The following is an 18,275-nucleotide window of genomic DNA, read 5'->3' on the forward strand; positions in this document are numbered from 1 at the left end:
TTACGCTCTTGTCATAAGAGATGTAAGAGATATTCTAACAATTTAAATTTATCGAAGAATCTCATTAACAACATTCGTTACCTTTTCCGTCAGGCACATCAATGACCTCGCTGGTGTCGAGATAGATGCGACCTTTGTAGACGTAGCTGTCGCGCTTGAGAATGTCCTTCTTGCAGTAGACCAGTTGATGATCGAAGAGAAATAATGTGATGTTATTCGTCCACATGCCAGTCTTCACTCTCATCGCATCACCTTGATAAATAAGTTGCGACGAAACTTCTATGAGATCCTCACCCTGCGACCGATTGCCGTCGATATTAAACGTATTTCGAGACAATTATTTTAGATAAAGCTCGCACTATGAAGGTAATCAGTATTATCAAGATGATTCAAAATGCAAATTTTAAAAACAGTTTTTATCACAACTACAAAAAGCTCGTACCTCCCAACCTTCTACGCGCATTTGCCATGCGGCCAATTTCTCCAAACTTTCCATCCGCCTTTTTCTCTCATTGATCAATACCGCAACGTCTCTCATCGCTTCCAAGGCCTCTTGGATCTTGTGATAATCCGGATGATCGGTCTTCGTATATTTCAGTAACTCTGCCAATTGAAGGGGATATTTGCATATTCGTTGGATGGGCGTCAATAAATAGCCGTCCAAGGGGATTTCGATGAGACCCCTCATCAGTCGACAGGCCTCGAAAAATTTGCTATAACGATTGTGCTGGTAGAGCTCCTGCAGCGTTGCCGTGGCCATTGAGTGGCTGTTACAGTACTCGGAATACATTCGAAAACCCGCCCTCTGAAAGAATCAATAATACGTCTTTCGTCTTCTTTTTCTTTAACTTTATCCAAAGATACATGGACATAGACAGAGTTCTTTTTCTCTAACTTCTTTCCAACTTTTAATATAGTCCAAGAAAGTTAAGATAATGAAGAAATATAGAGACAAATCGATCAATTTATCATTCAGATCCATGGAATTTTCAACGAAGAAGAAAGCGCGATATTTTGATAATGCCACTAACATGATTGAGAAAGCATTCGCCGATGCAGCTTTTGTATGGCGCGTTCCAGTCGATGCGGTCCTCGAGATCCTTCAGGAACTCAGACTGAAAGTCTAGAAGTTCCTCGAGGTTGATGAAGATCGTCTCGATCTGCTCCTCGGTAAACATGTCCGTGCGCCTGCGGCATTCCGCGATGTAACCCTCGGCCACGTCGCGTAGGACCTTGACGAAGTCGCGCTCGGTCTGGACGAGCTCGCGGACCACGCTGGTCCTCACTTGCTCGTTCGAGAGCAGGGAGACGCTCGTCCGCCTTCTAAGTTGAGTACCCGAGGATCCTCCCGAGGCCATCGCGGCCAGACAATCCTCCACCGTATCTTCTTGGCTCACGCGCAACTATAAACAAATTTATTTTAACCGAGTTTATTTATTATACCTAAGTTTAACTTAATTTAACCATATAACTAAATTCGATAATTATGATAATTACAAATTAACTTTGTTTTCTATTGTTATAATTATTGTTTTATATTAATATTGTGTTGCTTAAATAAATAATTATGATGTTATTACTTAAGGTCATTCTAGGGCTAAAAGTGTAATGTATTTTAATATGTATGGACCCGTTCAAGGACATTTACCCTGACAAAAGCGGCCGGAAACCATCCGTGCTCTCCTCTGCAGCTGCCCCACCACCAATCCCTGTCCAGTGTATCGAGGACGTCGATGACATCCCCGGCGCGAAAAGCCAGCTCTTCCGGCTCCATCGCCACATGATCCCAAACAGCCTCGGCCAACATGACGATTTCTTCATCCATCGTCTGCTCAAATGATTTCTTCTTATCCGTCAAAGAAGTGATCGAAGATTCGGAATCGGACATCATCTCGTCGTCTTCCGATGTTCCGGCTCTTCCATCCTGCTCATCCTCTGATAGCACGTTGCCACCGGGTAATCTTGCACCTACTTTTTTCGGGAATAGAATTTTATTGTAATAAAGATAAAAAAAAAGGATACGAGAACACATACCCTTACACAGATCGCCCATTGATTTAAATTTTAAACAAAACGCAAGTGACAAGATAAATAGAAATTAATCAGCATGTATAATACTGTTATCTTTTCGACAGGTACATTTCAAATTCCATTCTCTGCAAAATTACAGAGAGGATATTAAAAATATAAGAAAAGAATACATATAAAATCGCCTTTCTTAAAGAAATGTCTTTTCATTTAATTCTTTAATCTTTAATACAAAATGTTTCGTCTGGGCAAAACAATCGACAAACACTCGATTCCCACAAAGCGTCCCACAACGTAAACGACATTTCGCTCCGTTTACGCTCGTCGGAGGAATCCCTCTGGAAGTTATTGGGACAACAAGTACGTCAGCCCCCGGGCCAAAAACCGTCCACCGTGCAGCTCTCGGCGTGAGCGGAAAAAGAATGAAACAGTAATTTTCATGAGATTCCTCGAGAGAAGGTAACCAAGCCCGCCGGAGTATCTCTCCCTCTCCCGGTATTCAGTTAACCCGCATACGTGCGAATTGATCGCACTCTCGGGAAGTCGCGTCTCTTTCTCTCGCGCGGGAAGGAGAGACGAGTAGTGCGAGAGAGCGCTTTTACGAGAGCTTCTCCGGCAAGCCAGGCTCCTTACTATCATCGCAAAACAGAAGCGTTTCCACACGAAGCAACGTTTTTACAGGGATGAGAGACGGAGCACGATTATTACACAGGGATGTCCCATTCCTTACTCTCGCGCAATTATCCTCCCTCGTTTTCTCTTACTCTTTCTTAAGAGGGTGCATTCGATGGCAACACGATGTGGGTGAATGTCTCAACAATTTCTTTACGAGGAATGCATGCTGAATACTCTTCGTGGTGATGTCTAGAGAGAAACTGGCGGTCTCTGTGATATACGGTGCACTAGATATCATCGAGGGTTTTCTACTGGCGTGTAAACTCTATCTACCCAGCAAACGCGTTCTGACACGAATCCATGTCTCTCCAACGATTCCCGTTACCGCACGAAAACATCTATCTCGAGTAGGTACTTGAAAAAAAATGATGTAAAAAGAATTTTGTTTTCTGTATCGTTCTTTCGCGTTTCTCTTTCCATCTCAATTTTTTAAATATTATTTATAAATATTACGTTAATTAAATTGTATAACGTATCTTTTAATAATTCAGAATAATCTATTGTAAGATTAACTCGAGTGATATGATAACTCTTCTCAATCAGTAATGATTCGAGAAGAGACGTGCGGCCTCGCGTTTCACGGGCGCGATAAGAGAATGGTCCACGCGCGTGCTTGATAGACAAGACGAGAGGAACGTGATCTACGTCAGAGAGCTCGTAGTCTATCTTAAATTAAGAGGCATCAGAGCAAATACCGATGACGGTGCTTACCTGCGGTTTTGGCGCGCATCAGCGGCGAGAGCTGATTGATTCCCAGTGGCTGGCTAAGCGACCGCCTCAAATTTGTCCGAGAACTCCTCCCTTTCGCGTTACTAAAGAGAGCGCGAGAAAGAAAGAGAGAAATCGTTAATTCGACATTTAATTCGTTCCTGTTACCGCGTTAACGTGCGGCGTATCGAGCGAAGGGATCGACAAAAGCGTGTACTCAGGTATTAAGCATATCGGTACAACATTCAGCAACAGATTACAGTATAGGTAGGTATAATATCTATATAGATATATGTATATGTATATATATATATATATATATATATATAGATATATATATATATAGAGTACAACACACGACAAGAGGTATGTATATATACATATGTATATATACGTATGTTACGCGTGGCACAGATCAACTTTTTACTGGAGGAAAGATTAAAAGAAGGTGGTTTGTTATAATACCCGTCTACCTACCACTGGTCTCCCTCGATTTACTGGAAAGGTTCGAGAACAAAGAATTTTAAGTTTTCCCAAGTTGTCACTTAGTTTTTCGGGGGTTTTGTTGATTCGAGATGTGGGATACGCGATATTAGTGTCACGTTTTGTGAGAGGAAGTCAGAATTGTTATATTGATTCGAAAATAAAGAAGCAGCGAGCGAGCGAGCGCGTCAGGCTTACAGTAGGTACGGCCGTGCGGCTAAGAAGAGCGGAATTAACAAGCGTTCGATATGTCTTTTTGTTTCGCATGTTTCTCTTTTCTTTTAACGCCTCCTCGACACTGCTAGCTTTTCACACTCGCAGAGTGTGAAAGATTATGCTCGCCTCGATTCCGGAAACCCAAGGAAACGTTGCTTGGACCTTCAACGTACAACTCTCACGATTAAGCCGTACGCATCTGTCGGACGTGACAATTTTACGCGTAAAACAAAACATTCATCAATAAAGTCTTCGGTTTGAGGTATTTAAAGAAATTATAATAAAAGAATGATAAAGTTAAGATAATATTACAATAGATAATATTACAAAGAAAGAATATTATAAAAATATTATTACAAAGAAGAAAAACCTTTCTCAATTATAATTCCATTCAGAAAATTTTGTAATTTTTTAGATAGAATACATTAAGAATGGTAGCATCTCAATCTCGTGATTGTAAAATCGCGTATTTATCAAATAGGGCAATTTTATACGTAAGATATTCATAAATATTTTAAAAAGCTTCAATAAATATTTGGAAGAATTATAATGAAAATTCTACGATAATAACATTACAAGATGATATTACGGAAAGGAAAACCTTTTTCAATTATATAGTCCCGTTCAGAAAATCTTTTAGATAAAATACATTAAGAAAAGTCGCTTCGAGAATAATAAGGAAGATCGTTAAAGCTTTTTTAATGGGGTTTACTCTTACTCAAACTACGTTTTCATTACTGAAAATTATTTGAATATTCGATGGTTTTATAACTTTCTAAGTCCTTTGTATTTATACATATTTTTCTCTCGTTAAAGATTTTCAAGCAAGGCTCTTCTAACACAATTGTATCCCTATCAATTCAAGGATCCAAACGCAACGGTTGCCTGGGTTTCTCCAGCCTTCGCGAAGAGCCGACGTGATTCGCAAATGGCGATGATTTAATGAGGCGTACGCGATAAGGGTTGCTTGAACACGAGGCGCGATTGTGATGATTAAACGCACCTTCTGAGCGTAACGATATCATGGGAAGAGTGCCTCGGGCTGAGCCTGGGCGGTCTCGTCTTGATCGGCGACGGAGTTGACAGCATCCTACGATAATTGTGAACGTATCCTGACCTCGTGTCCCATTGGAGCAACCTCTGCCCCCCTAGATCGCTGTTCGTGCGACGCACGTGATTATGTCGCGACGCACGATTCTGTAAATCCGCCTGGAACAGTCATGCGAATTTCGGATGAGGAACTGCAATTAATTCGCGTCGCGTTGAACGCATTTGATTAATTCGTCCGCAAGTCCCCCCTTTTCCCTGCGATTCGCGGCGAATTAATATCGCAGCTCTGCGTATCATTGGCAAATAACGAGAAATTTAATACGTTTCTAAAAATCCACTATGTGTTACTTCAATGCAACTGCACATATATGATACAGTATAAATATTAATCTCTCTCGTTCTCTTTGTCTTTTTTAATAAAATTGTTCTTTCTTTAGTTTCAAATTTCACAGGAATATATGTGATCTTCAGTTATACCTAAAAACAATTATATTCAATCTACATATGTATAACATATTTTAAATTTCTTGATATGCTTTTAACAATACTTCGGCCAGTTCAAAATTAATTCTTCCTTATCGGAAATGTTGAGATTATCGTTTATTGTAACTTTGTAATGTTTTGCATTATATCTTTATAATTTAACTTCAAAATTCTATTACAGTAAACTTCGTGTAAAATTAACCGAAAAATGTGGTCTGTTATCCATTTGATTCTTCAAAGTTTAGTTCGTAGAAAGTCTTCCGTTTTCTTTTTCCAATCATTTATGTAACTCGAAGATTATTGCTTCATTTTCGTTAAGGAAATATTGACCCCAAATTTTCCAGAAAAATTAAAAGGACGCACGATAATTTTAGGATATATAATGCGAGCATTTTAAAGATCAGGAACAATGTTGTTCGTAAACGTAAAGCAGAAATGCAGAATAGATTAATGACACTTCACCTTTCGTTCTTCGTCAGCTGTCGACTATTCTTCGATAACGTCGAAAGAACGGACTTCTACGCGGAGTGATTGATTAATAATACACACAACAGTTGTATTTTGCGCATGAAACGAAATGATTTCCGGCAACTGCAGGACCAAACATAACGGATTCTTCACATCGCGGAGTTAAATCGCGGACGATCGCGCCAGCAGCTTCATATCGACTAATGACGAGCGTGTTTCCTCTCCCGGTATCCTGGCGTTCGCGATATAAAAACGGCTATCAAGGAACGGCGCGGCGTAAGCGAATCTCTTTGCGAACGTAGTCAAACCGTACGTAGAGCTGACTAATTCTGGCTATCGAGGAAACAGTGCGACCATAAGACCGATAAGCGCCACGATTATCATGTTACTATTAATGACTAATGTAAATCATCGCCTACACACAGCTGAACGGGTTCATATAAAAATAAAACGTCCAATCGTGTATGTCCTTGTCTCGCGAGAGATCAATTCGGAAAAGAGTTGCGATAAAAATATTTGAACTTTTACGTAATACGCAGCGTTATGCCCTTACGAAAAGGACCATTCGTTGCCATTCTGGTTCTGACACCGAAACGAATAACAAAGTTAAAGGTCGCGCACATTTGACATATTATTAATTAATATTAAAATGTCCATCGCGATTTGCATTAACTATTTTTATGTCGCAAGAAGCTAATGTATCAGTATCACGAGCGGTGTTCGGCGCAAGCTGCAGAAACGTTCCGGAACGATAAGAAAAGTGTCGAAAAGTTTACCTTGAACTTGTCAATCAGTATCTGGTTGATGAGCTCGGACTGGGGCCGCAATTTATCGGTAACTCGTCTGCGAAGGGCCGGAGGGCTATCGGTGTCGTCGGGAATATCATCCGTATCGTGGGACTCGGAGCTGTCACCACCCCCCATCACTCCGCCGCCACTGCCCCCAGTCAACGCTCCACCAGATACCATCTACGTCATTCGTACGAAACATTTGCGATATATTTACTTCCTTCATGTGTCAGCTCTTTCTCGTCGGGTCGAGCTAAACGAACGCCTCGAAAATGTCGTCTAAGCCATCCGAAAGACGTCCGAGAGATGCTTGAAAGATTAAGATACCTTTCAACCGCGTAAGACTCTCATGTTTCGTCTAGAAACCGTTCCAATCCTTCAAACGCCTTTAGACGTCACTCGACCATCTCTCGAACTTCCAACGGAACTTGTCTTTCGGAGGAACAGACGGATTTTTCTTTCTCTCTTTCGTTTTCTCACCTCGATTTGTATACCGCTATCTCCGCTGTTGCACTTGGCGTTCCGGGCGGCTTTATTACCTTTTTTCCTCTCCTTGCTGCTCCTCCAGACGAGCGGGCCGAATCTAAACATAATCAGTTAAATCGTGGTCAAGCTGATCCTCTCAAGATAAATGTCGTTAGAGGACACGATCTCCTCGTATCGCTGCCTATGTCAAACACGTAACTTAATTTGACAGTTTATATAATTACTTATATATATAATTGCTGGAATCTAAGCAGAATCAATCTTAGACTCAGTAATATACACGCTCGGTATTTTGATAATAAATTTTTTTCTATAACATGAAATACATTTTCATAAAAATTAAAAACATTAATATCTCGTATCGTTTATAACTAAATTCTCTATGCATCATATACTGGATCGAAACTCTATGCATATCATATACTGGAAATTAGGAAAATGAAATCGATGAAGGATTCGCTTCATCAAAGTGATGTAAACAGCCTTTTCTATACGTTGCCTCTTTATAATATATGAATTGCACTAAAACCAATCCTTCATTATTTTCAAAATGCGAGTGAATTATTCTTTTTACCTGCAGCAAATGACCAACGGTTCTAACAGCGATATTTCGGGATCTAAATCTAAGGTCACGCTCGGTCAAAGAGAACGGGACCGCAATACGAACCGGAATTTCTGGTCATTGCTAGAATCGTCTTTGTGCTGGCTGCTTTGGTCGGAGGTGGTTACGGAAGGCGTCTCCGCGCCCTCCTCCTCGTCCAACGGCCCGCTGCCGTCGTTGTCTTCCGCGGGGCATTCCTCGTTGCTCTCCTTACTGCCCTTCTTGTGGAACCTCAGCGAGAAGCTCTTACGGAATTTCTGTAACACGCTCTCTTGCTGGCTCTGTGCGCGATGCGCAGCATTCTGACCTCCGCCGGTGGGCACATTGGCGACATTCAGGACGGAAGACGGCTCCTGCAGCCTGGAATGACTGACCAGAGGGATCGTGGCCTCGGCCAAGGGATGCTCGGTCGTCACGTGGCCCGTCCTCGTTCCTTCGTCCTCCTCGTCGCCGGACCATTGTCGACTGTAAACACAATTTCGTATTCCCCTTTTATTCCACCCTGCAGGAAATTACATCAAATGAGAAGAACCGACAGGAATTTAGAGAGCGCGAAGGCAAGAGGATTCCTGATCTTCCATATCAGGAATTGCTTCTAGAATTATTGAATTCCTCTTCGTTCCCGTCTATCTCTGTCAACTCACTTTAATCCTTATGAGAGTCATCGAGAGTTTAAAAAAAAAAGAGAATCTCTTGCATAATGGATTAAGATGCGGAGCGTTCGGGGTTAAAGCGGATCTAAAATGGATCCGAACAAATTATAGAGACTCGATCCCTTCACTTCGAGTTCTGAACGTGTCACGTAAAGCTGAAGTCAATATCTCTCCATCCCGCGTACGGCATGCGACTATATACATAGAGAGAGCATCGAGAGCGATAGAAGGGATCTACGAATTTTCGCATCGTAAAAACGGAACCATTCGATCTCGTGGAGATTGGACGGTCCTTAAATCTCACAAGAATAAGTTCCCTTCCAATTCCATCTGTTTTTTTTTTTTTACAGCGTTATCGACTGACCGACGGCCTCCGACGAAAATCGACAAGAGACAATCACGCGAACCACCTTTTGTGTCCCGCATTATAATTCAGCGTCGCCTTTGCACCGTGAGGGGGACACGAGGAAGAAGCGCGAAACTGATAAGTCACGAATGTGCTCGGCCGAAGGCGCATAGCGGATTGTCACGCGCGGCGACCGCGGCTGACAAAGAGTGACCGTCCAAAACTGAATAGCGCGGAAGCGCGTTCCGCGTTCGCGAAAGAGGAAACCAGCCGGGATATTTCGCAAACGTTTCACGAACGGAGAGTTGCGTTAGCGTTTCGCGAAAATCATCAGCGTGGCAATTTTGTTTCCACGCGTCGTCGGGCCGCTCCCTACCGTGATGGTAACAAGTGTATAGCACGAATTATTTCGTCCTCGCGCTAAATGTGTATAAATATATCCTCCGTAACACGATCATCCCCCCATGATGCGGCGTTTCATTGCAATTACCATGGCCGCGCGAACGGCTTATGATAGGGCGCGAGGAAATATTTAATGATGTTAATCGTGTGCGCCTCGCGGTTGTTAACCCACGGGGGAAATATTTTCATAACTATTATTATTGTATAGGTGTTTTAATAGTCGACGCCGGAGGCGCATGATCAAAATCGCTCGCTATTAATATTCACAACTTTAATGAGATACCGCGCGCGTTAACGAGTTATTATATTAGACACGCCACGAACTCCAAATCTTAATTTTACTTAATTGATGAAAGTTGATGCTGGATTTAGCAAAGAATCTGTTGTTAAAATTAATCGGAGACTTGTGAGACTCCGTATACACTATCTCTAGAAGATTTAAAAATTCTCTTAAGCTGTCAATGTTTTCTTGGCAAAACTGTAGAAACGTATTGTAATTCATTTTTTTTAAATTAAACATCTTTGTAAAAATTAAATTCTATTAAAATAGAATTCCCTTGAAATTATCTAAAAATATAATTTTGACATTAATTATTTTTCTTTAAGCCTGATTGATCGGAAATTTTTTACATTTAATCACTAATTATAAGTGTCATGACATATTTTCACTCAAAAATGTTTTTCTATTTGGCAGAGAATCTGGTAGATAAAAGAACACACGTTGGTTTGAAGATATCGTTTGGCGCTAAGAATAAAATAATTTGCTGATTGAACATTTTCCCAATTTATACAGACGAGACTCAGGAAAAGATCTGGATATAGCTTCTTAAGAGGAACTTCGTGTCACAACAGACGGATGTAATCGTCTGAGTCAGTTTAATCGGAATCACGCACCACATCATAAAGGATATTTGTCACGATCGAGTGCTCTCCTTTCGTATGCCAATCCCTTATCCTTCCTTGTCTGCGAGCGTGATCCCCCGCACGCAAGGCCGCATCTTATGCTCTTCGATGACACCTTATATACCACATCGCCGTCACGAAATCGTGTCACATTACCGCGAAAGCCACCTCGACATAAATGCAATCAAAACACTCTCAAAATTACATGAATTTCAATAATGCGATTGCGATGATATATAAAAAAAAAAATTGCGCGATTATACTCGTGTGCAAAAGAACAACACAAAAAATATCCTGCTAGCAAAATAAAATTCAAAGTCCCTTCGCGACAGTTTCTTCTCCAAGCACGAAAGGTGGTTCTCACGATGAAAGTAATTGAAAATAAAAACCATTTGCGATTTGTCCGTAGATGCGTCGACTTGCCGCCACTCGACGAGAGCACTTTTGTAGGAAGAAGCATCTGGTGCAACTGTCTGAAAACAAGGCAGTCGGCGGCAGGAAGTGCAGCGCGGTCGACGTTCCACCGGCGACTGAGTCGACTGAGAGCTTTTGCAGCGTGAACGAGAAGTCTATGAGCGTGTGCGTCTGAACGAGTGTACTACACGCACGGTTTGTGTGTCCCGTGAACTCTTCCAGGAATAGATTTTTCGGAGGGTCGATCGCATCGGATCGCATCAGGTATAAGGCGGAGGGAAGTGCAGCGTCTTATATCCCGCGCCTAACACACTCTTTCTCTTTCTCCATTCTTCTTTCTCTCCTTCCCTCTTTCGGCGGCGACCACAAAAGGCACCATTTATTCGTGTAGCGACAGAGGACTTGCCCTACCTTTCATCCTTCTCTCAATCGGCAGGACGCCAACCCACATTCAGAGAACGCAGCGTTTGATGTCTATGCAGATACACAGATCGTTAATCCTGTGAGGTCTGACGAAAATCGGAGAAACGACTCGATAATAAGTATCACTGACATTTTGACGTTTTATTTTACTTCTGATATTATCGTTGTTCAGGGGAACAATCAATTTTAAGAAATAAAGAAGATAAACGAGTTAGTTATGTCACGAAATTGATTAATATATATATTCTATAAATCTTTTGTAACTTTTTCAGTAACTTTTTAGAAAGGAAGGGTAGGGAGGTGGGAGGGGAGAGAGAGAGAGAGAGAGAAATAATAAATTATAAATAATAGTACATATTTCTCTTTACTAAAATAATATACTTCTAAATAATTGTTTGAACTTTTCGAACTCGATCAATTTCCCGTATTTTGTAAGATTTATTACAAAATTAGCTTAGAAAGACTTTAGTTTCTCACACCGTACAAATTTATTTTTCCCTGAGAGCATTTTAATATTAAACGACACGATTAATATTTAAACGCTAAAATAAACTATTTGCTCTATTTGCCCCGAGTATATAGTACGTTAACGTTAAGTAATGCTACGCCATCGGGAGTAACACGGGGTTAATTAACGTTTGGCACGAATGCGAAAGATTACGAAGGACGAGGAAGTATCTTTTAGCTCTGTTCGCCTTATCAAAGCGGATAGCCCTTCTTAGCGGCGTAAGTAGAACCTGCACGGAGCTCTTCGTCAAGAGGGGGAGGATGTAGACGAGATAAAAAGCTGTGGTAGGGCGTTTTCTGTACCCGGTAATTAGAACATCCGTTGATCATGGCATGTGTGTGTGTGTGTGTGTGTGTGTGTGTGTGTGTGTGTGTGTGTACGTGAGCCTGGGCACACAACGTCAATGCACCCCAGGTAGGTCATCCGAAATGACGTTTTTACTCGCGCCTCGATAAACGTCCCTTTTTCAGTGACACACACACGCGCGCGACGCGGAGATCGGCGGATTGCGAAAGAGAGGCTCGAAAAGCGCGGCACTCTGTGGGATCACCAGCGACCTTTGACGCGTCTCGCCTTTGTCCCCTATCAGCGGGACATTTTTCGTTACGAGGGAGTTCCCTTCTGGCGATGTCTTTTGCGGGAGGTCTCGCCATTGCGGCAGCGAGGAATGCAATCATCACGAGCGAACAATCGGCGCGATGAAATTGAACAAGATTTGTCCTAGGTTCCCAATTTATCCCGAAGAAACGACGTTTCAGGGTGCATCTTATCCTAATTGTCTCCCTCTGGGATCATATCGATGCTAGTCGCGTGCAACGTTTCTAACTTTGTCGACATGTTCTTGGATTTTGTCGTTTTTTACTTCTTTTTTTTTTTCAATCTCGTACATTCAGTTCGCCATTGCAGCTTCGACGTTACCGCGTCATGGATGAAGCTGACGTTCAATAAACGATTTTGGAACGTGCCATTTTATCGACAACCGAATAGCACGGTGTCATCGATTTTTTGCCGCATGTACGATCTTTAATAGAATTTCACCGCTTCCTATCGTCAAATATTTGGCGAGGACAGACTTTTCGTTCGTACGACACTTTATGTAAATGAGCGTCGTAAGAAATAGAAGTACCTAGATCTTTGATGATATCACATAAACGTTTAGAGATTATATTTAGAAATCTCGATAATCAAAATTAATATTCACAAGTATATCAAACACTCAAAGTATACTTAAATCTGAATTAAATTATCTATTATTAACTATAGTAAAATATGCTCATATTACAAACAAGTAATAACACACATTCTCTCTCTTTGTGTATATATGTGTGTTTTGCATAATGATATCCAGACGAAATAAATCATAGTACATAATATGAGAAGCAAAAAAGAAGAAGTAGAATTACTATTCCATTACATAATATAATATCCAATATTTAGTTTCTAGAGATATATCAAGCGCATATCAGTCGTAAAGATTTTAACGAGTATATACATATACATATGTATTTATATGATATGTCAATCCAATAACCATGAAGTATCTTCAAGAACTTCCTCGATGTTCCAAGCATGTAATTTCCCGGTTATTTCGTCCTTTTCGTGAATCTTTTCAATTTTTGTTCGATTCTATTCGCATATCTGATTTTTATTGAAGTTTTTACGTGAATAAATTCGTAGCTCAGGCATAGAATTTCATTTGTCACGTTATCATGTGTCTCATATATCAATCATGTAATATCAATCGTGTAGAGGCAGCCTCCGTGTTTAAAGCGCTGTTTCTTTTTTTCGCACAGTGTTACTGTGTGACTGTGTTACTGTGTGTTACTGTGGCACAGTGCACACTGTGGCCACAATTTTAGCAAAATCATGGAACGAGCGTGAAGGGTAAACAGGAAATTTCATAAGCTTTTACGAACAGCAACAGTGTCTACGAAGTGTTTACGAACAGAAGTAAACGGAGATGTGTATCGGCGGGACAGTCACAATAAAGTTGAGGATGATTTCGGAGTGAAAATCTTTACACTTGCCACTCTCATCGCGACCACCCTTCATGTCGCCTTTTCGAGGATACCTGTGGTCTCTAGAGAGGAAGATACCACCCGCAAGACGAGAGAATACCACCCGCAAAACGAGAAGATACCCGCGCTCATTTTCAGGTTTTCGGAGAAGAAGGATTTTGATGTGAGATATTATTTTTTTATCTGTGTGTTTAGTTCTCCGCTATTCTTTTTTCATAAAAGATGTATCGTGGGATTATTATATATCAAAGGTATAAAAAAAGAGATAGAAAGGAATATGCTCAAAATAGAATAAAGACAAAATAAAAATAAGAAAAAAATGTAACATTTAAAATCGAGTTGATAGTTGTATTTTCACCAAAGATATTGCGTATTATTTTATTTTGAACGTCATTTATTAGCAAACAAATGCATATATAAATGTATATAAAATTTTAGAATATCCAGATGATTGATACGTGAATATCTCGATACTGACGTGAAGTCAGTTAGATCCGACACAGAGGGAATAGTAGCTTGGATGAAAAATGTAATCAGAGAGAGAAAATGGACTGTAGAAGAAAATAATTAAATGTCATAAAAATGATATGGAATATTGAATAATTTAATTACATTGTCGCGTTACTTTGCCTTTGTAGTTTTGGTTGTGGGGGTTCGGTTTTTGAAAGTTTATACATTTCCATGAGTATATAAGTTGTGATTCCTTTTCAAAGGCGTGTGAATGGATTACCTATCTATCCATTAATACGCTATTTAAATATATACACATACCTGTCGTGGTTTCTATCCAAAAGCGCCGGGGTGCTGGACGCTTTGATCCGCCGTTGAGCTTTGCTGAGACCAGGAATCCGTCGTCTCTCCCTTCCGGCGTGGCCACTTGTTCTGTAGTCATGCAAAGGCTGAAATAAAATGTTAAAAGTCGAATAATATACAACTGAAGATATAAGTGTCAACAATCCAACCAGAGTAGTGAAATATTGAATAACCCGTTCTGTAAAAATTCTGAGATAATCTCAGAATAATATTGTTCCTCAATAAATAATTCCTCGTATCTCATCCCCTAAATACATATCGGAAAGGGTCACGTTTATTTTCAGCGCGCGGGCGTACTTAGCAGCATATTATTGATGACAATTGATAACCCCCGCGAGAAAGTTGCGTTACGTATGTATATCTTTCCCACGATTCGACTGTGCACGCACGAATGCGCTTGATCATTCGTATCTTTGTATCAGTATCGAGTATACTTTGGCCGGGTTACCGGGTCTAATATTATGTTACTAAGCTTCGCTACAAGTAGGTTACCAGGCAACCGGTTTTATTTAAAATCAGCCGGGTTCGTCGTATCGTCTTGCCCTCATCGTCCTTTTTTGCCGTGGTTGATAAACTGCAAATTGCAATTGAATCGGATTTTATTTACAGCTCTTCGCTATATTACACAGAGACCATGAAGAGTAATTACTCGTGGAGATACGAGCGATAATAAATCTCACATATACGTGTAGTCACGAAGTATAACGATAATAAATTCGTCTGATAAATTAAATGGTATTTTTTGTCGAGAGCCAAAATAATCTCTTCATTATTCACATGTTAAAACACGTAATACGGATGATAACCGCCAATCATCGCTTTCACTACAGTTTTCGGCTATAAATTATCGATCTACTCGCGTCATCGGCCGCAACCCCAAGCGCGTATCACTGCACCTTATCCGTGGTAATCGACGAAAGTGTGGATTTCGCGGTTTCTGCCCATCCTTTCACGCATGCCTCCGCGTTGGGCGGGAGAGGAAAGAGGTGCAAACGGTGTCGAGCCACAAAGGTTGATTATATCTTTGCAGCTGCCTCGACACCGTGCGCGACGTTCTACTAATTAAGATTCCCGTGCGACGAGAAATCTACGCACGATATATAGCAGGATATACATATACATATATATATATATATATATATATATATATATATATATGTATATATATAGGATAAATCCGGCTAGCTCAAACTTCAATCGCCGACAGCCCTTGAATTCATCTCGCTATAATCGTACTCGATTCAAACGGAAAATTATGCAAATTTGAATCGTGCCACTTGGCCTTTATCTCGATGGAAATTTCGTTTAACGGAGCGCTTTCGGGCTTCAAGAAATTTGAATATCTGTCAAATTATAATCTCGACCTGTGATTTTTGTCAAATAATCCGCCTCGTCGATTATTCATTCTGTTAAAGAGTCCGTCGTTTTGAATCTGTCATTCGCGTTCGAAGTAGTCCAGATAGTCGCTCGATTTTATCATTGCTAGGAGCATAAATTACCAGCTACACCTGCTACGAGTGTGCGACGCGCACAACGTGGGATTTCTCGCTCCCGAGACGTCCGCTTCCGGTTATATAAATGTGCAGCGGATAGCGTCAGTTCGACACGATACGTCGGACGTTAACGAGCACACTGTCGTCGCTGCGGGTGATGCATGTAGGTCGTCACCAGCCGGCCGGCCGGCCGCGGTATACCACAGTCGCGTGCAGCGCGATGCATCCCTACGTGCAGCGTGCAGCTACCGCCGAGACGTCACCGGCATCGGGGCCATTGCTCACGCGTCGCCGATCGATGATCGCTTCCGCGTATAGCTAGTAATTACTCGGATCGGGAGCCTGTGACAGCGAGCCGTCGCGCGGGATTCGCGTGCCGCGAATATTTAGATCGGTTTACCAGATGAAATATCGCGGCTGAACCGCTTCCTAATGCGGCGTCGCGACGGAAATACACCGCGGCTCCTAGGGAGAAATAGCCGGCAGTGATGAATGAATCGCGAGTAACGTACAATATGTTAGTCCTTAGCAGTCACAAACCCCCCCCATGATCGAGTCTCGGAGAATATCAAGCTCTTACCGTTCAAGAGCAGTCCTCAGGAATACATTGCGAGGGAGAAATTACAAATCGAGCTGGCGAGAAAACGAAGATGTATGTTGCAGGGTATATGCTCAAGTTTGAGATTAATAGACGGTCAACTGAGGCTGATATCGACAGAATTGAACATTTCTCTATTTACTTTTGAAGAATGACGTTCTGTCGGTCCTCATGTGTGCGCACGTGAATGAAAATAAACGAAATTAAATCGATAACCGCGATACGTGCGCTGCGTCGGCCTACACGTATGTTGCGCATGTAGACCGGAAAATTAGTGGCGGGGCTTGAGGTCTGCTTAATTAAGCCCTAAAATGTTTCATTGACCAAGGAATGCAAGGGTCATAGTAACAAGTTTGCGGCTTTGCGCCGGTAAATAAAGCCATCTTGCGTCACTTGATTTTACCGTATCGTTGTATAGCGCAGCTAATCCTTCCGTAGTGTAAGGATAAATACGAAAGTCCTTTTTGTTACCTATTGCTGAGTTATTTTCAAAAAAGTTCAAGCAACCCAACAAGCACCGATATAACAGTTGCATGGTTAATATAATGCGTAAATTGCATGCAATGTAAATGTTAGTTTTAATTTCCCACTCACGAGATTGCAACTATGTGACAGAAATTTAATACAACATACATATATCATGCATTAATAAAAGAGGATTATACATATATCCTCGACATTAATTAAGTACAACATCCGTTATATTACGTGTTACTCCTGTATTATGTAGCAATTATATTTCGTGTTTACTGAGTTATTTTAAAAGTTATTTTTAAAAAATTGAAAAAATTAATATTGAAATTGAGAAAATGTTAAATTGATAGATTCATTTTCTTGAATTCTTAAGAAAAAAAAAGGTAACATCGCGCTGAAACTCTTTGTAATTTGAGATAATGTGTTTTTCCTACGTGCGCTTAAATAGCGTTCGAAACTTTCGTCCATGCCTGAGAAATAAGTACGCGAAGAGAATAATATACTCTCGGCAGGTGAGTTAATTTATCAAACAATACCAGTTATTTATCGTTGCGTTCACCAGCAACAATGTGTCCGATCCGACATAGATGACGCGAAGCCATTGTTATTCGGCGATGAAAAAGAATATCACTCTTCCGGGAGGGGTGGGTCAGGAGACGCGGGTCTTACGTCATGCGCCAAGTATATAGAAATATAGCAACCCCGAGAGAGAGACGTTACGGCATATTCTTTACCGAAGTAACAGATCGTTTCGGACATGAATACGACACATAAATCGATTTCTCGAACATCAACGAGGAGACGCGATGCTCTGCTCTCTTTTCCTTTAGATCATCACCCCGATAATTAACTTCGGCAGAAATATTCCAACGGGTCGCCAGCTCTTCTCCTCTTCCGAAGATATTGATCTCGGGGTATCAAAGTGACCTCCCGCTCCACCATAATTTGATTACTCATTATCCTTTTGAGTATAATCACTTTTATCTTTCATTACATTATACTCTAATTATTCTTTTAATAGTAAAATTACTTAAGAACGCTATAATAATAATTACATAATTGTATAATTCCTGATTACATAATTACTATAATTCGTTTATTATATTCTTTTAACTTACCGAAACGGGGGCTGTGTGAGATGCTGCCGCTTCCTGCGCGCGACGGAGCCTGCTGGGACTAGGGCTGGATCGCTGGGAATCCTGTCCCCGCTGCCAGGATGTCGACCTGCTGCAACAGACGAACAA

The 18,275-nt window shown here is 41.1% G+C and overlaps 1 protein-coding gene across 8 annotated transcripts in view; it reads right to left on the minus strand.

Annotated features, from left to right (window-relative positions):
* Rhogef3 (Rho guanine nucleotide exchange factor 3) overlaps nucleotides 1-18,275 on the minus strand; it is a 150,551-nt gene that overhangs the window by 4,241 nt on the left and 128,035 nt on the right. For 7 of the 8 annotated variants that reach the window (XM_071701908.1, XM_071701910.1, XM_071701909.1 and 4 more), the window contains 11 exons: nucleotides 18,150-18,258; nucleotides 14,425-14,552; nucleotides 8,053-8,451; nucleotides 7,380-7,482; nucleotides 6,888-7,079; nucleotides 5,114-5,319; nucleotides 3,415-3,515; nucleotides 1,649-1,971; nucleotides 1,032-1,403; nucleotides 443-805; nucleotides 82-295 (listed from right to left, as the gene is read on the minus strand). In XM_071701908.1, the coding sequence (XP_071558009.1) occupies nucleotides 82-295; nucleotides 443-805; nucleotides 1,032-1,403; nucleotides 1,649-1,971; nucleotides 3,415-3,515; nucleotides 5,114-5,319; nucleotides 6,888-7,079; nucleotides 7,380-7,482; nucleotides 8,053-8,451; nucleotides 14,425-14,552; nucleotides 18,150-18,258 (2,510 nt within the window). Of the gene's footprint in view, nucleotides 1-81; nucleotides 296-442; nucleotides 806-1,031; nucleotides 1,404-1,648; nucleotides 1,972-3,414; nucleotides 3,516-5,113; nucleotides 5,320-6,887; nucleotides 7,080-7,379; nucleotides 7,483-8,052; nucleotides 8,452-14,424; nucleotides 14,553-18,149; nucleotides 18,259-18,275 lie in introns of those variants that run through there. The other variant, XM_071701913.1, reaches the window with a different exon arrangement.

Source organism: Temnothorax nylanderi, unplaced genomic scaffold (genome assembly GCF_030848795.1).
Source record: "Temnothorax nylanderi isolate EJ_2023f unplaced genomic scaffold, tnyl_v1.0 TNYL_tig0027_pilon, whole genome shotgun sequence".
In the NCBI taxonomy this organism is placed as follows: domain Eukaryota; kingdom Metazoa; phylum Arthropoda; class Insecta; order Hymenoptera; family Formicidae; genus Temnothorax; species Temnothorax nylanderi.